Source organism: Oncorhynchus mykiss, chromosome 12, assembly GCF_057628025.1.
Source record: "Oncorhynchus mykiss isolate SJ-2025 chromosome 12, ASM5762802v1, whole genome shotgun sequence".
NCBI lineage: Eukaryota > Metazoa > Chordata > Actinopteri > Salmoniformes > Salmonidae > Oncorhynchus > Oncorhynchus mykiss.
Window position 1 is genome coordinate 3,856,625 of NC_143033.1, and position 24,862 is coordinate 3,881,486.

The window sequence follows — 24,862 nt, forward strand, 5'->3', positions numbered from 1 at the left end:
GAAGACCATCAGAGACCATCAGAGACTTTAGGCTACATCGAAGACCATCAGAGACTTTAGGCTACATCGAAGACCATCAGAGACTTTAGGCTACATCGAAGACCATCAGAGACCATCAGAGGCATTAGGCTACATCGAAGACCATCAGAGACTTTAGGCTACATCGAAGACCATCAGAGACTTTAGGCTACATCGAAGACCATCAGAGGCTTTAGGCTACATCGAAGACCATCAGAGACCATCAGAGACTTTAGGCTACATCGAAGACCATCAGAGACTTTAGGCTACATCGAAGACCATTAGAGACCATCAGAGACTTTAGGCTACATCGAAGACCATCAGAGACCATCAGAGACTTTAGGCTACATCGAAGACCATCAGAGACCATCAGAGACCATCAGAGACTATCAGAGAACATTAGAGACCATCAGAGACCATCAAAGATCAGCATCGTTTATATAAAAAAAGGATCATTGGCAACAAACATTTCAACAGACTAGAAAATTACAACAGGAATTCAGCCTGTCTGTGGTGTCAGAGTCACATTCATTAGTGCACATTGGACAAGTTCAAGTAGTCCCTCCTGGTTTCTTTCTGCCCCCCCCCCCCCCGTTTGGTTTCTAGTGAATACGACCAAGGCTAGTTTGGTGTGCAACAAGGAACAAAATGGGCCTTCCAGACAGACATGATATCTTCCATCCACTCTGCTCTTCTGGGTTCCAGCAGGCAAGATGGGACGTCAGATAGACTGGGTTTCACAAATAGAAAAAAAAACACCAAAACTGAAGAGATTTCTGTCTGTAGACCCAAAGGCTCATTTCCTTGGCAATTTCCCTTTCAGAGAGTGTCTGTTGACACCGGTAACTCAGGTAGAGAAGTGTTTGAGATGCAATGTCCAGAGGAAGAGTGGCAGGCTCTCAGTCTTCCTCTGTTTCTGTTTCCTGTGGCTGCTTGTCCCGTAATAGTGGAATGACAGACTCCCACGCTGCAAGGCACTGAAACAGAGAGAGAGGGAGAGAGGAGGACATGAGTTAAGAGGGAGAGAGGAGGACATGAGAGAGAGGGAGAGAGGAGGACATGAGTTAAGAGGGAGAGAGGAGGACATGAGAGAGAGGGAGAGAGGAGGACATGAGTTAAGAGGGAGAGAGGAGGACATGAGAGAGAGGGAGAGGAGGAGAGAGGAGGACATGAGAGAGAGGGAGAGAAGAGGACATGAGTTAAGAGAGGAGGACATGAGAGAGGGAGAGAGAGGAGAATATGAGTTAGAGGGAAAGAGGAAGACATGAGAGAGAGGGAGAGGAGGAGAGAGGAGGACATGAGAGAGAGGGAGAGAGGATGAGAGAGGAGGACATGAGAGAGAGGGAGAGAAGAGGACATGAGTTAAGAGAGGAGGACATGAGAGAGGGAGAGAGAGGAGAATATGAGTTAGAGGGAAAGAGGAAGACATGAGTTAGAGGGAGAGATGAGGACATGAGAGAGAGGGAGAGGAGGAGAGAGGAGGACATGAGAGAGAGGGAGAGAGGATGAGAGGAGGACATGAGAGAGAGGGAGAGAGGATGAGAGAGGAGGACATGAGTTAAGAGGGAGAGGAGAACATGAGTTAGAGTGAGAGAGGAGGACATGAGTTAGAGGGAGAGAGGAGGACATGAGTTAAGAGGGAGAGAGGAGGACATGAGAGAGAGGGAGAGAGGAGGACATGAGTTAAGAGGGAGAGAGGAGGACATGAGAGAGAGGGAGAGAGGAGGACATGAGTTAAGAGGGAGAGAGGAGGACATGAGAGAGAGGGAGAGAGGAGGACATGAGAGAGAGGGAGAGGAGGAGAGAGGAGGACATGAGAGAGAGGGAGAGAAGAGGACATGAGTTAAGAGAGGAGGACATGAGAGAGGGAGAGAGAGGAGAATATGAGTTAGAGGGAAAGAGGAAGACATGAGTTAGAGGGAGAGAGGAGGACATGAGAGAGAGGGAGAGGAGGAGAGAGGAGGACATGAGAGAGAGGGAGAGAGGATGAGAGAGGAGGACATGAGTTAAGAGGGAGAGGAGGACATGAGTTAGAGTGAGAGAGGAGGACATGAGTTAGAGGGAGAGAGGAGGACATGAGTTAGAGGGAGAGAGGAGGACATGAGTTAGAGGGAGAGAGGAGGACGAGAGAGAGGGAGAGAGGAGGACATGAGAGAGAGGGAGAGAGGAGGACATGAGAGAGAGGGAGAGAGGAGGACATGAGAGAGGGAGAGAGGAGGACATGAGAGAGGGAGAGAGGAGGAGAGAGGAGGACTTGAGAGAGGGAGGGAGGAGGACATGATAGAGGGAGGGAGGAGGACATGAGAGAGGGAGAGAGGAGGACATGAGAGAGGGAGATAGGAGGACATGAGAGAGGAGAACATGAGAGAGGAGGACATGAGAGAGAGGGAGAGAGGAGGAGAGAGGAGGACATGAGCGAGAGGGAGAGAGGAGGACATGAGTTGGAAGGAGAGAGGAGGACATGAGAGAGAGGGAGAGAGAAAGAGGTTGAGAGGGGGAAGAGAGAGAAAGAGGGGGGAGGGAGAGAGGGAGACAACCGAGCGAGAGGGGAGAAACAGGGAGGCGGACATGAGTTGGAGAGAGAGAGGAGGACATGAGAGAGAGGGAGAGAGAGAGAGAGACGAGAGAGAGACGACAGAGGGAGAGAGAGAGACGACAGAAGGGGAGAGAGAGAGAGAGAGAGAGAGAGAGAGAGAGAGAGAGAGAGAGACGACAGAGGGAGAGAGAGAGAGAGAGAGAGAGAGAGAGAGAGAGAGAGAGAGACGACAGAGGGAGAGAGAGAGAGACGACAGAGGGAGAGAGAGAGAGACGACAGAGGGAGAGAGAGAGAGACGACAGAGGGAGAGAAAGAGAGACGACAGAGGGAGAGAGAGAGAGACGACAGAGGGGGAGAGAGAGAGACGACAGAGGGGGAGAGAGAGAGACGACAGAGGGGGAGAGAGAGAGAGACGACAGAGGGAGAGAGAGAGACACAGAGAGAGAGAGACGACAGAGGGGGAGAGAGAGAGAGAGAGAGAGAGAGAGAGAGAGAGAGAGAGAGAGAGAGAGAGAGAGAGAGAGAGACGACAGAGGGAGAGAGAGAGACGACAGAGGGAGAGAGAGAGACGACAGAGGGAGAGAGAGAGATGACAGAGGGAGAGAGAGAGAGACGACAGAGGGGGAGAGAGAGAGACGACAGAGGGGGAGAGAGAGAGACGACAGAGGGGGAGAGAGAGAGAGAGAGAGACAACAGAGGGAGAGAGAGAGAGACGACAGAGGGAGAGAGAGAGAGAGAGAGAGACGACAGAAGGAGAGAGAGAGACGACAGAGGGAGAGAGAGAGAGAGAGAGACGACAGAGGGAGAGAGAGAGAGAGAGAGACGACAGAGAGAGAGACACGACAGAGAGAGAGACGACAGAGAGAGAGAGAGGAGACGACAGAGAGAGAGAGAGACGACAGAGGGTGAGAGAGAGAGAGAGAGACGACAGAGGGAGAGAGAGAGAGAGATGACAGAGGGAGAGAGAGAGAGAGACGACAGAGGGAGAGAGAGAGAGACGACAGAGGGAGAGAGAGAGACGACAGAAGGAGAGAGAGAGAGAGACGACAGAGGGAGAGAGAGAGAGAGACGACAGAGGGAGAGAGAGAGAGAGAAAGATGACAGAGGGAGAGAGAGAGAGACACAACAGAGAGAGAGACACGACAGAGAGAGAGACGACAGAGAGAGAGACGACAGAGAGAGACGACAGAGAGAGAGAGAGGAGACGACAGAGAGAGAGAGAGACGACAGAGAGAGAGAGAGAGAAAGAGGGAGAGAGAGACGACAGAGAGAGACGACAGAGAGAGAGAGAGGGAGAGAGAGAGAGAGAGAGGGAGAGAGAGAGACGACAGAGAGAGAGAGAGAGAGAGAGAGAGAGAGAGAGAGGGAGAGAGAGACGACAGAGAGAGAGAGAGAGGGAGAGAGAGACGACAGAGAGAGAGAGAGAGAGAGGGAGAGAGAGAGGGAGACGACAGAGAGAGAGAGAGAGAGAGAGAGAGAGAGAGAGAGAGAGGGAGAGAGAGACGACAGAGAGAGAGACGACAGAGAGAGAGAGAGAGGAGACGCTGCTTAGCACTGCAACACAGTGTATAATATGGGTTTTTATGATGCTCCATCGTCATCATAAAGATCATGAGTTTTCAATGGTTAAATAAAGACAAAATATAACACATTGTAACTAAAGACTGGGACTCATGGGAACCCAAAGCTAATGGGAATTATAACAGCGGAACAGAGGTGTAAAGAACTTAAGGAAAATCACTTTGAAGTACTACTTAAGTAGTATCTGTACTTTACTATTTAAATGTGTTTTTACTCCACTACATTCCTAAAGGAAATATTCTACTTTTTACTCTATACATTTCACCTGACAACAGAAAGTACATTCTGAATTAATGCAGGACATGAAAATGGTTCAATTCACATACTTACGAAGAGAACACTTAGTCATCCCTACTGCCTCTGATCTGGTGGACTCACTAAACAGAGAACATCCCTGGTCATCCCTACTGCCTCTGATCTGGAGGACTCACTAAACAGAGAACATCCCTGGTCAGCCCTACTGCCTCTGATCTGGAGGACTCACTAAACAGAGCACATCCCTGGTCCTCCCTACTGCCTCTGATCTGGAGGACTCACTAAACAGAGAACATCCCTGGTCATCCCTACTGGCTCTGATCTGGAGGACTCACTAAACAGAGAACATCCCTGGTCATCCCTACTTCCTCTGATCTGGAGGACTCACTAAACAGAGAACATCCCTGGTCATCCCTACTGCCTCTGATCTGGTGGACTCACTAAACAGAGAACATCCCTGGTCATCCCTACTGCCTCTGATCTGGAGGACTCACTAAACAGAGAAAATCCCTGGTCATCTACTGCCTCTTGTTGGAAAGGTGACACCCTATGACGGTGCCACGTTGAACGTCACGGAACTCTCCATTCTACTGCCAATGTTTGTCGATGGAGATTCCACTGCTGTGTGGTCGATTTTATACACCTGTCAGCAACGGGTGTGGCTGAAATAACCGGACGAGGTACTACAGGAGGAACTAGAGGTTCTACAGGAGGATCTAGAGGTTCTACAGGAGGAACTAGAGGTTCTACAGGAGGATCTAGAGGTACTACAGGAGGATCTAGAGGTTCTACAGGAGGAAGTAGAGGTTCTACAGGAGGAAGTAGAGGTTCTACAGGAGGATCTAGAGGTACTACAGGAGGAACTAGAGGTTCTACAGGAGGAACTAGAGGTTCTACAGGATGAAGTAGAGGTTCTACAGGAGGATCTAGAGGTTCTACAGGAGGAGCTAGAGGTTCTACAGGAGGAGCTAGAGGATCTACAGGAGGAGCTAGAGGTTCTACAGGAGGAGCTAGAGGTTCTACAGGAGGACCTAGAGGTTCTACAGGAGGACCAAGAGGTTCTACAGAATAACCTAGAAGTTCTACAGGAGGATCTAGAGGTTCTACAGGAGGAACTATAGGTTCTACAGGAGGAGGTAGCGGTTCTACAGGATGAAGTAGAGGTTCTACAGGAGGAACTAGAGGTACTAGAGAGACTAGAGGCACTACGGGTAAAAGATGATCTAGAGGTTCTACAGGAGGAACTAGAGGTTCTACAGGAGGAAGTAGAGGTACTACAGGAGGAACTAGAGGTTCTACAGGAGGAACTAGAGGTTCTACAGGAGGAACTAGAGGTTCTACAGGAGGAAGTAGAGGTTCTACAGGAGGAAGTAGAGGTTCTACAGGAGGAAGTAGAGGTACTACAGGAGGAACAAGAGGTTCTACAGGAGGAACTAGAGGTTCTACAGGAGGAAGTAGAGGTACTACAGGAGGAACAAGAGGTTCTACAGGAGGAAGTAGAGGTTCTACAGGAGGATCTAGAGGTTCTACAGGAGGAACTAGAGGTTCTACAGGAGGAAGTAGAGGTACTACAGGAGGAACAAGAGGTTCTACAGGAGGAACAAGAGGTTCTACAGGAGGAACTAGAGGTTCTACAGGAGGATCTAGAGGTACTACAGGAGGAACTAGAGGTTCTACAGGAGGAAGTAGAGGTACTACAGGAGGAACTAGAGGTTCTACAGGAGGAACTAGAGGTTCTACAGGAGGAACTAGAGGTTCTACAGGAGGAAGTAGAGGTTCTACAGGAGGAAGTAGAGGTTCTACAGGAGGATCTAGAGGTACTACAGGAGGAACTAGAGGTTCTACAGGAGGAACTAGAGGTTCTACAGGATGAAGTAGAGGTTCTACAGGAGGATCTAGAGGTTCTACAGGAGGAGCTAGAGGTTCTACAGGAGGAGCTAGAGGATCTACAGGAGGAGCTAGAGGTTCTACAGGAGGAGCTAGAGGTTCTACAGGAGGACCTAGAGGTTCTACAGGAGGACCAAGAGGTTCTACAGAATAACCTAGAAGTTCTACAGGAGGATCTAGAGGTTCTACAGGAGGAACTATAGGTTCTACAGGAGGAGGTAGCGGTTCTACAGGATGAAGTAGAGGTTCTACAGGAGGAACTAGAGGTACTAGAGAGACTAGAGGCACTACGGGTAAAATATGATCTAGAGGTTCTACAGGAGGAACTAGAGGTTCTACAGGAGGAAGTAGAGGTACTACAGGAGGAACTAGAGGTTCTACAGGAGGAACAAGAGGTTCTACAGGAGGAACTAGAGGTTCTACAGGAGGAACTAGAGGTTCTACAGGAGGAAGTAGAGGTTCTACAGGAGGAAGTAGAGGTTCTACAGGAGGAAGTAGAGGTACTACAGGAGGAACAAGAGGTTCTACAGGAGGAACTAGAGGTTCTACAGGAGGAAGTAGAGGTACTACAGGAGGAACAAGAGGTTCTACAGGAGGAAGTAGAGGTTCTACAGGAGGATCTAGAGGTTCTACAGGAGGAACTAGAGGTTCTACAGGAGGAAGTAGAGGTACTACAGGAGGAACAAGAGGTTCTACAGGAGGAACAAGAGGTTCTACAGGAGGAACTAGAGGTTCTACAGGAGGATCTAGAGGTACTACAGGAGGAACTAGAGGTTCTACAGGAGGAAGTAGAGGTACTACAGGAGGAACTAGAGGTTCTACAGGAGGAACTAGAGGTTCTACAGGAGGAACTAGAGGTTCTACAGGAGGAAGTAGAGGTACTACAGGAGGAACAAGAGGTTCTACAGGAGGAAGTAGAGGTACTACAGGAGGAACAAGAGGTTCTACAGGAGGAACTAGAGGTTCTACAGGAGGAACTAGAGGATAAATCAGAGCTGAGACCATTTTCTTCTAGTTGAACTATGATCACCTGGGTTACACCAAGAAAACCACGACAAACCAGGTCAGGGTCGAGATAAGGGCTGGGTTAGGATTAAGATTTTGGCAAGGGACAATTATATATATTATAACAAAAGGCAGTGGGTAATCTCCCCTCTTACCTTCTCGTAGTACTGGATGTTGTGGTCTGCCATGCCAGTGAGTAACTGTCTGAAGTCTTGTCTCTTGTTGTTCTGCCAGCGGTCCCAGTCTGACTTCAGGTCAGCATTGCAACACTCCACTCTGTCATGGCACTTCTCCACGTCTGTAGGCACCTGCAGTAGGGAGGGGTCAGAACTAATCACCTGCTGTAGGGAGGGGACAGAACTAATCACCTGCTGTAGGGAGGGGACAGAACTAATCACCTGCTGTAGGGAGGGTCAGAACTAATCACCTGCTGTAGGGAGGGGACAGAACTAAGCACCTGCTGTAGGGAGGGGACAGAACTAAACACCTGCTGTAGGGAGGGGACAGAACTAAGCACCTGCTGTAGGGAGGGGACAGAACTAAACACCTGCTGTAGGGAGGGGACAGAACTAAGCACCTGCTATAGGGAGGGGACAGAACTAAGCACCGGCTGTAGGGAGGGGACAGAACTAAGCACCTGCTGTAGGGAGGGGACAGAACTAAGCACCTGCTATAGGGAGGGGACAGAACTAAGCACCGGCTGTAGGAAGGGGACAGAACTAAGCACCGGCTATAGGGAGGGGACAGAACTAAGCACCTGCTATAGGGAGGGGACAGAACTAAGCACCGGCTGTAGGAAGGGGACAGAACTAAGCACCTGCTGTAGGGAGGGGACAGAATTAAGCACCGGCTGTAGGAAGGGGACAGAATTAAGCACCGGCTGTAGGAAGGGGACAGAACTAAGCACCTGCTGTAGGGAGGGGACAGAACTAAGCACCGGCTGTAGGAAGGGGACAGAACTAAGCACCTGCTGTAGGGAGGGGTCAGAACTAGGCACCTGCTGTAGGGAGGGGTCAGAACTAATCACCTGCTGTAGGGAGGGGACAGAACTAATCACCTGCTGTAGGGAGGGGACAGAACTAAGCACCTGCTGTAGGGAGGGGACAGAACTAAGCACCTGCTGTAGGGAGGGGACAGAACTAAACACCTGCTGTAGGGAGGGAACAGGGCACAGAACTAAGCACCGGCTGTAGGGAGGGGACAGAACTAAGCACCGGCTGTAGGAAGGGGACAGAACTAAGCACCTGCTGTAGGGAGGAGACAGAACTAAGCACCTGCTGTAGGGAGGGGACATAACTAATCACCTGCTGTAGGGAGGGGACAGAACTAAGCACCTGCTATAGGGAGGGGACAGAATTAAGCACCGGCTGTAGGAAGGGGACAGAATTAAGCACCGGCTGTAGGAAGGGGACAGAACTAAGCACCTGCTGTAGGGAGGGGACAGAACTAAGCACCGGCTGTAGGAAGGGGACAGAACTAAGCACCTGCTGTAGGGAGGGGTCAGAACTAGGCACCTGCTGTAGGGAGGGGTCAGAACTAATCACCTGCTGTAGGGAGGGGACAGAACTAATCACCTGCTGTAGGGAGGGGACAGAACTAAGCACCGGCTGTAGGGAGGGGACAGAACTAATCACCTGCTGTAGGGAGGGGACAGAACTAATCACCTGCTGTAGGGAGGGGACAGAACTAAGCACCTGCTGTAGGGAGGGGACAGAACTAAACACCTGCTGTAGGGAGGGAACAGGGAACAGAACTAAGCACCGGCTGTAGGGAGGGGACAGAACTAAGCACCTGCTGTAGGGAGGGGACAGGAAACAGAACTAAACACCTGCTGTAGGGAGGGGACATAACTAAGCACCTGCTGTAAGGAGGGGACAGGAAACAGAACTAAGCAAGGCACTAGAGGTCATATGGCTACGCTCTGAACAAGTTACAATGGGCATAGCATTATGCAAAAATTGTCTAAATGACATTAGCATTGACAGTACACAGAATTGTAAGTAAATCAAAGTAAATTGTAAGTACATTGTTATAGCTAGGTAATGACCATATAGACAGCACAAAAATATCTGAGACCAGGCTAGGAAATGACCATAGGAGTTCGGAAAAAAAAAGACCAGGCTAGGTTATAGTTCAGTAGAGTTGGTAAAACCAAACAGATCTGAGACCAGGTAATAGTTCAGTAGACTCACTGTGCATGATGCTCTGTCCTCTTTCCGGAAGGCAGCAGCTTCCAGTTTAGCCTCGTATTCAGCCTGGATGTTATCCCTCTTCTTCAGTACAATCTGGCAGAGCAGAAACACACCCGACTAAATATAAACCACAGTCCCTAAATATAAAGGGACTGTGTATATAAAACACAGTCCCTCTCCTTTAGAACAGCCTGATAGAGCAAAGACGTCAGAGATGTTAGCACGTCAGAGATGTTAGCACGTCAGAGATGTTAACACGTCAGAGATGTTAGCACGTCAGAGATGTTAACACGTCAGAGATGTTAACACGTCAGAGATGTTAGCACGTCAGAGATGTTAGCACGTCAGAGATGTTAACACGTCAGAGATGTTAACACGTCAGAGATGTTAGCACGTCAGAGATGTTAGCACGTCAGAGATGTTAGCACGTCAGAGATGTTAGCACGTCAGAGATGTTAACACGTCAGAGATGTTAACACGTCAGAGATGTTAACACGTCAGAGATGTTAGCACGTCAGAGATGTTAGCACGTCAGAGATGTTAACACGTCAGAGATGTTAGCACGTCAGAGATGTTAACACGTCAGAGATGTTAGCACGTCAGAGATGTTAGCACGTCAGAGATGTTAGCACGTCAGAGATGTTAACACGCCAGAGATGTTAGCAGCCTGCTGCAGAGAGAGGCCAGACTGCTACAGCCACAAGGCAGTCCAGAATGGTTGTGGTTCATACACCCTCTGCATCAGATCTCACTTAGACTGACACTACTAAAGCACTGGAGCCATTCATTATGCTCATCATTGCAATCTAGTCTTCATAATTATCTAGTCTGTATATAGCCTCCACATTGACTCTGTACCCTAACACCCTGTATATAGCCTCCACACTGACTCTGTACCGGTACCCCCTGTATATAGCCTCCACATTGACCCTGTACCGGTACCCCCTGTATATAGCCTCCACATTGACTCTGTACCGGTACCCCCTGTATATAGCCTCCACATTGACTCTGTACCGGTACAGAGTCAGTGTACCGGTACCCCCATGTATATAGCCTCCACATTGACCCTGTATCGGTACCCCCTGTATATAGCCTCCACATTGACACTGTACCGGTACCCCCTGTATATAGCCTCCACATTGACTCTGTACCGGTACCCCCTGTATATAGCCTCCACATTGACTCTGTACCGGTACAGAGTCAGTGTACCGGTACCCCCTGTATATAGCCTCCACATTGACTCTGTACCGGTACCCCCATGTATATAGCCTCCACATTGACTCTGTACCGGTACCCCCTGTTTACAGCCTCCACATTGACTCTGTACCGGTACCCCCTGTATATAGCCTCCACATTGATTACCTGATTACATTGATTACCACATTAACACCCTGTATATAGCCTCCACATTGACTCTGTACCGGTACCCCCATGTATATAGCCTCCACATTGACTCTGTACCGTAACACCCTGTATATAGCCTCCACATTGACTCTGTACCGTAACACCCTGTATATAGCCTCCACATTGACTCTGTACCGGTACCCCCCTGTACATAGCCTCCACATTGACTCTGTACCGTAACACCCTGTATATAGCCTCCACATTGACTCTGTACCGGTACCCCCCTGTACATAGCCTCCACATTGACTCTGTACCGTAACACCCTGTATATAGCCTCCACATTGACTCTGTACCGGTACCCCCCTGTACATAGCCTCCACATTGACTCTGTACCGTAACACCCTGTATATAGCCTCCACATTGACTCTGTACTGGTACCCCCCTGTATATAGCCTCCACATTGACTCTGTACCGTAACACCCTGTATATAGCCTCCACATTGACTCTGTACCGTAACACCCTGTATATAGCCTCCACATTGACTCTGTACCGGTACCCCCCTGTACATAGCCTCCACATTGACTCTGTACCGTAATACCCTGTATATAGTCTCGCTACTGATATATTTTATTGATTTTTATAATTTATGTGATTTGTTAAGTCACATTTTACTCCTGAACTAATTTAGGCCTAAACAAAGGTGCTAAATGCTTATGCAATGATTATATTTGAGTTATTACATTTTTTATGAATCTTTAAATTGGAAAAAAATTACGAATTTTTTCTTCCACTTTGAGAGTATTTTGTGTATACTGTTAACAAAAACTGACAATTATATACATTTTAATCCCACTTTGTAGCACAATAAAACAATAAGAAATCCAAGGGGTCTGAATACTTTCGCACGGCACTGGTATATATTTTGTTTGATATATCTAAACTTAAACAATGATAAGTTAGGGTTAGAATGGGTGGAAGTGAAAATCAGAGATAAACACCAAATTGTAGTGCCTGAAGAAACCCTAAACCCCAAGGCAGCTCTCATTCTGTCTCAACACAAACATGACTGGTCAGCAAAAGTAATTCTAGGGAAAGAGGAAGCGACACATCCTGATGTGGTGAAAGTATTGCTTTCCTCAGCAGTCTGGGAGGACTTGAGAGAGAGAGAGAGAGAGAGAGAGAGAGAGAGAGAGAGAGAGAGATGGATAGAGAGAGAGAGAGAAGTAGAGAGAGAGGGGGAAAGAGAGGGAAATAGAGAGAGAGAGAGAAGAGAGAGAGACAGAGAGAGAGTGTGAGAGAGAAGAGAGAGAGAGAGTAAACCAGACTTTTCCAGGCTGAAAAGCCATCTGACTGAAATATGTGCCTTCAGGAAGTATTCTCACCCCTTTGGCTGTTTCCACATGTTGTTGTGTTACAGCATTTTAAAATGGATTCAAATGCAAATGATTACTGGCCAACATTATAACTGGCCTACATACAGTACAGTAATAATGTCAAAGTGGAATTATGGTTTTCACCATTTTGACGAATTAAATAAAAAATGAAAAGCTGAAATGTCTCTTAATAAGTATTTAACCTCCTTGTTGTGGCAGAATACATTCCAGAGTAAAAATGTGCTTAACAAAATCACATGTTTAGCGTTACTTTTGAATGACTACCTCAACTCTGTACCCAACACACACAATAATCTGTAAAGTCCATAAAGTCAAGCAGTGAATTTCAACCACAAATTCAACCACAAAGACCAGGGAGGTTTTTCCTTCAATTTTCAATGTCTCCCAAAGAAGGGCACCTATTGGTGGATGGGTAAAAGCAAAACATTTATTTTATTTTAAAAGCAGATATTGAACATCCCTTTGAGAATGGTGAAGTTATTAATGACACTTTAGATGGTGTATCAACACACCCAGTCACTACAAAGATACAGGCCTTCAGTTGTCGGAGAGGAAAGAAACCGCTTTACCATTTTTTTATTCATTTTACCTTTATTTAACTAGGCAAGTCAGTTTTTTCAATGACGGCCTAGGAACAGTGAGTTAACTGCCTTGTTCAGGGGCAGAACGACTCATTTTTACCTTGTCAGCTCTGGGATTCGATCTTGAAACCAACGCTCGAACCACTAGGCTACCTGCCGCCCCATGAGGTCAATGGTGACTTTAAAACAGTTACAGTATTTAATGGCTGTGATAGGAGGAGACTGAGTCTCCGGCGCCGCTGAGCCAGAAGAGAGCGTATTAACTCAATTCAATTCAAGGGGCTTTATTGGCATGGGAAACATGTTAACATTGCCAAAGCAAGTGAGGTAGATAATATACAAAAGTGAAATAAACAATGAAAATTAACAGTAAACATTACACATACAGAAGTTTCTAAATAATAAAGACATTACAAATGTCATATTATATATATATTTATATATATATTTAGATTTTTTGCATATACAGTGTTGTAACAATGCAACAACGATGTACAAATGTTTAAAGGGAAAATAAATAAACATAGATATAGGTTGTATTTACAATATGGGTTATATTTACAATATGGGTTGTATTTACAATGGTGTGTGTTCTTCACTGGTTGCCCTTTTCTTGTGGCAACAGGTTACAAATCTTGCTGCTGTGATGGCAAACTGTGGAATTTCACCCAGGAGATATGGAAGTTTATCAAAATTGGATTTGTTTTCGAATTCTTTGTGGATCTCTGTAATCGGAGGGAAATATGTGTCTCTAATATGGTCATACATTGGGCAGGAGGTTAGGAAGTGCAGCTCAGTTTCCACCTCATTTTGTGGGCAGTGAGCACATAGCCTGTGTTCTCTTGAGAGCCATGTCTGCCTACGGCGGCCTTTCTCAATAGCAAGGCTATGCTCACTGAGTCTGTACATAGTCAAAGCTTTCCTTAAGTTTGGGTCAGTCACAGTGGTCAGGTATTCTGCCACTGTGTCATCTCTCTGTTTAAGGCCAAATAGCATTCTAGTTTTTTGTTAATTTTTTCCAATGTGTCAAGTAATTATCTTTTTGTTTTCTCATGATTTGGTTAGGCCTAATTGTGCTGTTGTCCTGGGGCTCTGTGGGGTGTGTTTGTGTTTGTGAACAGAGCCCCAGGACCAGACTCTTCTCCAGGTTCATCTCTCTGTAGGTGATGGCTTTGTTATGGAAGGTTTGGGAATCGCTTCCTTTTAGGTGGTTGTAGAATTTAACGGCTCTTTTCTGGATTTTGATAATTAGTTGGTATCGGCCAAATTCTGCTCTGCATGCATTATTTGGTGTTCTACGTTGTACACGGAGGATATTTTTGCAGAATTCTGCATGCAGAGTCTCAATTTGGTGTTTGTCCCATTTTGTGAATTCTTGGTTGGTGAGCGGCGCTCAGACCTCATAACCATAAAGGGCAATGGGCTCTATGACTGATTCAAGTATTTTTAGCCAGATCCTAATTGGTATGTTGAAATTTATGTTTCTTTTGATGGCATAGAATGCACTTCTTGCCTTGTCTTTCAGATCGTTCACAGCTTTGTGGAAGTTACCTGTGGCGCTGATGTTTAGGCCGAGGTATGTATAGTTTTTTTGTGTGCTCTAGGGCAACAGTGTCTAGATGGAATTTGTATTTGTGGTCCTGGCGACTGGACCTTTTTTGGAACACCATTATTTTGGTCTTACTGAGATTTACTGTCAGGGCCCAGGTCTGACAGAATCTGTGCAGAAGATCTAGGTGCTGCTGTAGGCCCTCCTTGGTTGGTGACAGAAGCACCAGATCAACAGCAAACAGTAGACATTTGACTTCGGATTCTAGTAGGGGGAGGCCGGGTGCTGCAGACTTTTCTAGTGCCCGCGCCAATTCGTTGATATATATGTTGAAGAGGGTGGGGCTTAAGCTGCATCCCTGTCTCACCCCATGACCCTGTGTAAAGAAATTGTGTGTTTTTTGCCAATTTTAACCGCACACTTGTTGATGGTGTACATGGATTGTATAATGTCGTATGTTTACCCCCAACACCACTTTCCATCAGTTTGTATAGCAGACCCTCATGCCAAATTGAGTCAAAGGCTTTTTTGAAATCAACAAAGCATGAGAAGACTTTGCCTTTGTTTTGGTTTGTTTGGTTGTCAATTAGGGTGTGCAAGGTGAATACGTGGTCTGTTGTACGGTAATTTGGTAAAAAGCCAATTTGACATTTGCTCAGTACATTGTTTTCATTAAGGAAATGTACGAGTCTGCTGTTAATGTTAATGATAATGCAGAGGATTTCCCCAAGGTTACTGTTGATGCATATTCCATGGTAGTTATTGGGGTCAAAATTTGTCTCCACTTTTGTGGATTGGGGTGATCAGTTCTTGGTTCCAAATATTGGGGAAGATGCCAGAGCTAAGGATGATGTTAAAGAGTTTTAGTATAGCCAATTGGAATTTGTTGTCTGTATATTTGATCATTTCATTGAGGATACCATCAACACCACAGGCCTTTTTTGGGTTGGAGGGTTTTTATTTTGTCCTGTAACTCATTCAAGGTAATTGGAGAATCCAGTGGGTTCTGGTCGTCTTTAATAGTTGATTCTAAGATCTGTATTTGATCATGTATATGTTTTTGCTCTTTATTTTTTGTTATAGAGCCAAAAAGATTGGAGAAGTGGTTTACCCACACATCTCCATTTTGGATATATAACTCTTCGTGTTGTTGTTTGTTTAGTGTTTTCCAATTTTCCCAGAAGTGGTTAGAGTCTATGGATTCTTCAATTACATTGAGCTGATTTCTGACGTGCTGTTCCTTCTTTTTCCGTAGTGTATTTCTGTATTGTTTTAGTGATTCACCATTGGTTGGACAGGTTTCTCAATTTCTTTCTTAGATTTTTGCATTCTTCATCAAACCATTTGTCATTGTTGTTAATTTTCTTCGGTTTTCTATTTGAGATTTTTAGATTTGATAGGGAAGCTGAGAGGTCAAATATACTGGTAAGATTTTCTACTGGCAAGTTTACACCTTCACTATTGCAGTAGATCCTGCTGTAGAATTCAATGCAGCCAGCAGGTCAAATGAATAACCAAGTCACTCAGAATCATGATTCTCCACTCAGTAAAAAGAGTAGTTTAAAAAAAATGCAGTTTGGTCAGTGAAGGATATCGGAATATTTTGCGTTAAAAGTTATATCACAAAACAAAGTACTAGGGGAGTGTATTCTACTGGAATCATTCTACTGTACCTTCATGGACTCGATATAGAGGACGTATTCTACTGTACCTTCATGGACTCGATATAGAGGACGTATTCTACTGTACCTTCATGGACTCGATATAGAGGACGTATTCTACTGTACCTTCATGGACTCAATATAGAGGACGTATTCTACTGTACCTTCATGGACTCGATATAGAGGACGTATTCTACTGTACCTTCATGGACTCGATATAGAGGACGTATTCTACTGTACCTTCATGGACTCGATATAGAGGACGTATTCTACCGTACCTTCATGGACTCAATATAGAGGACGTATTCTACTGTACCTTCATGGACTCAATATAGAGGACGTATTCTACCGTACCTTCATGGAATCAATATAGAGGACGTATTCTACTGTACCTTCATGGACTCGATATAGAGGACGTATTCTACTGTACCTTCATGGAATCAATATAGAGGACGTATTCTACTGTACCTTCATGGACTCGATATAGAGGACGTATTCTACTGTACCTTCATGGACTCAATATAGAGGACGTATTCTACTGTACCTTCATGGACTCGATATAGAGGACGTATTCTACCGTACCTTCATGGACTCAATATAGAGGACGTATTCTACTGTACCTTCATGGACTCGATATAGAGGACGTATTCTACTGTACCTTCATGGACTCGATATAGAGGACGTATTCTACTGTACCTTCATGGACTCGATATAGAGGACGTATTCTACTGTACCTTCATGGACTCGATATAGAGGACGTATTCTACCGTACCTTCATGGACTCGATATAGAGGACGTATTCTACTGTACCTTCATGGACTCAATATAGAGGACGTATTCTACTGTACCTTCATGGACTCAATATAGAGGACGTATTCTACTGTACCTTCATGGAATCAATATAGAGGACGTATTCTACTGTACCTTCATGGACTCAATATAGAGGACGTATTCTACTGTACCTTCATGGACTCGATATAGAGGACGTATTCTACCGTACCTTCATGGACTCGATATAGAGGACGTATTCTACCGTACCTTCATGGAATCAATATAGAGGACGTATTCTACTGTACCTTCATGGAATCAATATAGAGGACGTATTCTACTGTACCTTCATGGACTCAATATAGAGGACGTATTCTACTGTACCTTCATGGACTCGATATAGAGGACGTATTCTACTGTACCTTCATGGACTCGATATAGAGGACGTATTCTACTGTACCTTCATGGACTCAATATAGAGGACGTATTCTACTGTACCTTCATGGACTCGATATAGAGGACGTATTCTACTGTACCTTCATGGACTCGATATAGAGGACGTATTCTACTGTACCTTCATGGACTCAATATAGAGGACGTATTCTACTGTACCTTCATGGACTCAATATAGAGGACGTATTCTACTGTACCTTCATGGAATCAATATAGAGGACGTATTCTACTGTACCTTCATGGACTCAATATAGAGGACGTATTCTACTGTACCTTCATGGACTCGATATAGAGGACGTATTCTACCGTACCTTCATGGACTCGATATAGAGGACGTATTCTACCGTACCTTCATGGAATCAATATAGAGGACGTATTCTACTGTACCTTCATGGACTCAATATAGAGGACGTATTCTACTGTACCTTCATGGAATCAATATAGAGGACGTATTCTACTGTACCTTCATGGACTCGATATAGAGGACGTATTCTACTGTACCTTCATGGACTCGATATAGAGGACGTATTCTACCGTACCTTCATGGACTCGATATAGAGGACGTATTCTACCGTACCTTCATGGAATCAATATAGAGGACGTATTCTACTGTACCTTCATGGACTCAATATAGAGGACGTATTCTACCGTACCTTCATGGAATCAATATAGAGGACGTATTCTACTGTACCTTCATGGACTCGATATAGAGGACGTATTCTACTGTACCTTCATGGAATCAATATAGAGGACGTATTCTACTGTACCTTCATGGAATCAATATAGAGGACGTATTCTACTGTACCTTCATGGAATCAATATAGAGGACGTATTCTACTGTACCTTCATGGACTCAATATAGAGGACGTATTCTACCGTACCTTCATGGACTCAATATAGAGGACGTATTCTACTGTACCTTCATGGAATCAATATAGAGGACGTATTCTACTGTACCTTCATGGAATCAATATAGAGGACGTATTCTACTGTACCTTCATGGAATCAATATAGAGGACGTATTCTACTGTACCTTCATGGACTCAATATAGAGGACGTATTCTACTGTACCTTCATGGACTCAATATAGAGGACGTATTCTACTGTACCTTCATGGAATCAATATAGAGGACGTATTCTACTGTACCTTCATGGACTCAATATAGAGGACGTATTCTACTGTACCTTCATGGACTCGATATAGAGGACGTATTCTACCGTACCTTCATGGACTCGATATAGAGGACGTATTCTACCGTACCTTCATGGAATCAATATAGAGGACGTATTCTACCGTACCTTCATGGACTCGATATAGAGGACGTATTCTACTGTACCTTCATGGACTCAATATAGAGGACGTATTCTACCGTACCTTCATGGACTCGATATAGAGGACGTATTCTACCGTACCTTCATGGACTCGATATAGAGGACGTATTCTACTGTACCTTCATGGACTCGATATAGAGGACGTATTCTACTGTACCTTCATGGACTCAATATAGAGGACGTATTCTACTGTACCTTCATGGACTCGATATAGAGGACGTATTCTACTGTACCTTCATGGACTCAATATAGAGGACGTATTCTACCGTACCTTCATGGACTCGATATAGAGGACGTATTCTACTGTACCTTCATGGACTCAATATAGAGGACGTATTCTACTGTACCTTCATGGACTCGATATAGAGGACGTATTCTACCGTACCTTCATGGACTCGATATAGAGGACGTATTCTACCGTACCTTCATGGACTCGATATAGAGGACGTATTCTACCGTACCTTCATGGACTCGATATAGAGGACGTATTCTACTGTACCTTCATGGACTCGATATAGAGGACGTATTCTACTGTACCTTCATGGACTCGATATAGAGGACGTATTCTACTGTACCTTCATGGAATCAATATAGAGGACGTATTCTACTGTACCTTCATGGACTCAATATAGAGGACGTATTCTACTGTACCTTCATGGAATCAATATAGAGGACGTATTCTACTGTACCTTCATGGACTCAATATAGAGGACGTATTCTACTGTACCTTCATGGACTCAATATAGAGGACGTATTCTACTGTACCTTCATGGACTCAATATAGAGGACGTATTCTACTGTACCTTCATGGACTCAATATAGAGGACGTATTCTACTGTACCTTCATGGACTCAATATAGAGGACGTATTCTACTGTACCTTCATGGACTCAATATAGAGGACGTATTCTACTGTACCTTCATGGACTCAATATAGAGGACGTATTCTACTGTACCTTCATGGACTCAATATAGAGGACGTATTCTACTGTACCTTCATGGAATCAATATAGAGGACGTATTCTACTGTACCTTCATGGACTCAATATAGAGGACGTATTCTACTGTACCTTCATGGACTCAATATAGAGGACGTATTCTACTGTACCTTCATGGACTCGATATAGAGGACGTATTCTACTGTACCTTCATGGACTCAATATAGAGGACGTATTCTACCGTACCTTCATGGAATCAATATAGAGGACGTATTCTACTGTACCTTCATGGAATCAATATAGAGGACGTATTCTACTGTACCTTCATGGACTCGATATAGAGGACGTATTCTACCGTACCTTCATGGACTCAATATAGAGGACGTATTCTACTGTACCTTCATGGAATCAATATAGAGGACGTATTCTACCGTACCTTCATGGACTCGATATAGAGGACGTATTCTACCGTACCTTCATGGACTCAATATAGAGGACGTATTCTACTGTACCTTCATGGACTCGATATAGAGGACGTATTCTACCGTACCTTCATGGACTCAATATAGAGGACGTATTCTACTGTACCTTCATGGACTCGATATAGAGGACGTATTCTACCGTACCTTCATGGACTCAATATAGAGGACGTATTCTACTGTACCTTCATGGACTCAATATAGAGGACGTATTCTACCGTACCTTCATGGAATCAATATAGAGGACGTATTCTACTGTACCTTCATGGACTCGATATAGAGGACGTATTCTACTGTACCTTCATGGACTCGATATAGAGGACGTATTCTACTGTACCTTCATGGACTCGATATAGAGGACGTATTCTACTGTACCTTCATGGACTCGATATAGAGGACGTATTCTACCGTACCTTCATGGACTCAATATAGAGGACGTATTCTACTGTACCTTCATGGACTCAATATAGAGGACGTATTCTACCGTACCTTCATGGACTCGATATAGAGGACGTATTCTACTGTACCTTCATGGAATCAATATAGAGGACGTATTCTACCGTACCTTCATGGACTCGATATAGAGGACGTATTCTACCGTACCTTCATGGAATCAATATAGAGGACGTATTCTACTGTACCTTCATGGACTCAATATAGAGGACGTATTCTACTGTACCTTCATGGAATCAATATAGAGGACGTATTCTACTGTACCTTCATGGACTCGATATAGAGGACGTATTCTACTGTACCTTCATGGACTCGATATAGAGGACGTATTCTACCGTACCTTCATGGACTCGATATAGAGGACGTATTCTACCGTACCTTCATGGAATCAATATAGAGGACGTATTCTACCGTACCTTCATGGACTCAATATAGAGGACGTATTCTACCGTACCTTCATGGAATCAATATAGAGGACGTATTCTACTGTACCTTCATGGACTCGATATAGAGGACGTATTCTACTGTACCTTCATGGAATCAATATAGAGGACGTATTCTACTGTACCTTCATGGAATCAATATAGAGGACGTATTCTACTGTACCTTCATGGAATCAATATAGAGGACGTATTCTACTGTACCTTCATGGACTCAATATAGAGGACGTATTCTACCGTACCTTCATGGACTCAATATAGAGGACGTATTCTACTGTACCTTCATGGAATCAATATAGAGGACGTATTCTACTGTACCTTCATGGAATCAATATAGAGGACGTATTCTACTGTACCTTCATGGAATCAATATAGAGGACGTATTCTACTGTACCTTCATGGACTCAATATAGAGGACGTATTCTACTGTACCTTCATGGACTCAATATAGAGGACGTATTCTACTGTACCTTCATGGAATCAATATAGAGGACGTATTCTACTGTACCTTCATGGACTCAATATAGAGGACGTATTCTACCGTACCTTCATGGACTCGATATAGAGGACGTATTCTACCGTACCTTCATGGACTCGATATAGAGGACGTATTCTACCGTACCTTCATGGAATCAATATAGAGGACGTATTCTACCGTACCTTCATGGACTCGATATAGAGGACGTATTCTACTGTACCTTCATGGACTCAATATAGAGGACGTATTCTACCGTACCTTCATGGACTCGATATAGAGGACGTATTCTACCGTACCTTCATGGACTCGATATAGAGGACGTATTCTACTGTACCTTCATGGACTCGATATAGAGGACGTATTCTACTGTACCTTCATGGACTCAATATAGAGGACGTATTCTACTGTACCTTCATGGACTCGATATAGAGGACGTATTCTACTGTACCTTCATGGACTCAATATAGAGGACGTATTCTACCGTACCTTCATGGACTCGATATAGAGGACGTATTCTACTGTACCTTCATGGACTCAATATAGAGGACGTATTCTACTGTACCTTCATGGACTCGATATAGAGGACGTATTCTACTGTACCTTCATGGACTCAATATAGAGGACGTATTCTACCGTACCTTCATGGACTCGATATAGAGGACGTATTCTACCGTACCTTCATGGACTCGATATAGAGGACGTATTCTACCGTACCTTCATGGACTCGATATAGAGGACGTATTCTACTGTACCTTCATGGACTCGATATAGAGGACGTATTCTACTGTACCTTCATGGACTCAATATAGAGGACGTATTCTACTGTACCTTCATGGAATCAATATAGAGGACGTATTCTACTGTACCTTCATGGACTCAATATAGAGGACGTATTCTACTGTACCTTCATGGAATCAATATAGAGGACGTATTCTACTGTACCTTCATGGACTCAATATAGAGGACGTATTCTACTGTACCTTCATGGACTCAATATAGAGGACGTATTCTACTGTACCTTCATGGACTCAATATAGAGGACGTATTCTACTGTACCTTCATGGACTCAATATAGAGGACGTATTCTACTGTACCTTCATGGACTCAATATAGAGGACGTATTCTACTGTACCTTCATGGACTCAATATAGAGGACGTATTCTACTGTACCTTCATGGACTCAATATAGAGGACGTATTCTACTGTACCTTCATGGAATCAATATAGAGGACGTATTCTACTGTACCTTCATGGACTCAATATAGAGGACGTATTCTACTGTACCTTCATGGACTCAATATAGAGGACGTATTCTACTGTACCTTCATGGACTCGATATAGAGGACGTATTCTACCGTACCTTCATGGACTCAATATAGAGGACGTATTCTACCGTACCTTCATGGAATCAATATAGAGGACGTATTCTACTGTACCTTCATGGAATCAATATAGAGGACGTATTCTACTGTACCTTCATGGACTCGATATAGAGGACGTATTCTACCGTACCTTCATGGACTCAATATAGAGGACGTATTCTACTGTACCTTCATGGAATCAATATAGAGGACGTATTCTACCGTACCTTCATGGACTCGATATAGAGGACGTATTCTACCGTACCTTCATGGACTCAATATAGAGGACGTATTCTACTGTACCTTCATGGACTCGATATAGAGGACGTATTCTACCGTACCTTCATGGACTCAATATAGAGGACGTATTCTACCGTACCTTCATGGACTCGATATAGAGGACGTATTCTACCGTACCTTCATGGACTCAATATAGAGGACGTATTCTACTGTACCTTCATGGACTCAATATAGAGGACGTATTCTACCGTACCTTCATGGAATCAATATAGAGGACGTATTCTACTGTACCTTCATGGACTCGATATAGAGGACGTATTCTACTGTACCTTCATGGACTCGATATAGAGGACGTATTCTACTGTACCTTCATGGACTCGATATAGAGGACGTATTCTACCGTACCTTCATGGACTCGATATAGAGGACGTATTCTACCGTACCTTCATGGACTCAATATAGAGGACGTATTCTACTGTACCTTCATGGACTCAATATAGAGGACGTATTCTACCGTACCTTCATGGACTCGATATAGAGGACGTATTCTACTGTACCTTCATGGAATCAATATAGAGGACGTATTCTACCGTACCTTCATGGACTCGATATAGAGGACGTATTCTACCGTACCTTCATGGACTCGATATAGAGGACGTATTCTACTGTACCTTCATGGAATCAATATAGAGGACGTATTCTACTGTACCTTCATGGACTCGATATAGAGGACGTATTCTACCGTACCTTCATGGACTCGATATAGAGGACGTATTCTACTGTACCTTCATGGACTCGATATAGAGGACGTATTCTACTGTACCTTCATGGACTCAATATAGAGGACGTATTCTACCGTACCTTCATGGACTCGATATAGAGGACGTATTCTACTGTACCTTCATGGAATCAATATAGAGGACGTATTCTACTGTACCTTCATGGACTCGATATAGAGGACGTATTCTACTGTACCTTCATGGACTCAATATAGAGGACGTATTCTACCGTACCTTCATGGAATCAATATAGAGGACGTATTCTACTGTACCTTCATGGAATCAATATAGAGGACGTATTCTACTGTACCTTCATGGAATCAATATAGAGGACGTATTCTACTGTACCTTCATGGACTCGATATAGAGGACGTATTCTACTGTACCTTCATGGACTCAATATAGAGGACGTATTCTACTGTACCTTCATGGAATCAATATAGAGGACGTATTCTACTGTACCTTCATGGAATCAATATAGAGGACGTATTCTACTGTACCTTCATGGACTCAATATAGAGGACGTATTCTACTGTACCTTCATGGACTCAATATAGAGGACGTATTCTACTGTACCTTCATGGACTCAATATAGAGGACGTATTCTACTGTACCTTCATGGACTCGATATAGAGGACGTATTCTACCGTACCTTCATGGACTCGATATAGAGGACGTATTCTACTGTACCTTCATGGACTCGATATAGAGGACGTATTCTACTGTACCTTCATGGACTCGATATAGAGGACGTATTCTACTGTACCTTCATGGACTCGATATAGAGGACGTATTCTACCGTACCTTCATGGACTCGATATAGAGGACGTATTCTACTGTACCTTCATGGACTCGATATAGAGGACGTATTCTACCGTACCTTCATGGAATCAATATAGAGGACGTATTCTACTGTACCTTCATGGACTCGATATAGAGGACGTATTCTACCGTACCTTCATGGACTCGATATAGAGGACGTATTCTACCGTACCTTCATGGACTCAATATAGAGGACGTATTCTACCGTACCTTCATGGACTCAATATAGAGGACGTATTCTACCGTACCTTCATGGACTCGATATAGAGGACGTATTCTACTGTACCTTCATGGACTCAATATAGAGGACGTATTCT

General features: G+C 44.3%; 1 protein-coding gene across 2 annotated transcripts in view; it reads right to left on the bottom strand.

Moving 5' to 3' along the window:
* Nucleotides 1–439: 439 nt before the first annotated feature.
* Nucleotides 440–24,862, bottom strand: part of LOC110536767 (sorting nexin-30) — a 78,991-nt gene continuing 54,568 nt past the window's right edge. Inside the window, exons 7-9 of one of the 2 annotated variants that reach the window (XM_090191554.1) lie at nucleotides 9,475–9,567; nucleotides 7,438–7,590; nucleotides 440–995 (exon numbers count right to left, since the gene is read on the bottom strand). In XM_090191554.1, the coding sequence (XP_090047680.1) occupies nucleotides 918–995; nucleotides 7,438–7,590; nucleotides 9,475–9,567 (324 nt within the window). In that variant the 3' untranslated portion in view covers nucleotides 440–917. Of the gene's footprint in view, nucleotides 996–7,437; nucleotides 7,594–9,474; nucleotides 9,568–24,862 lie in introns of both variants that reach the window. The other variant, XM_090191553.1, reaches the window with a different exon arrangement.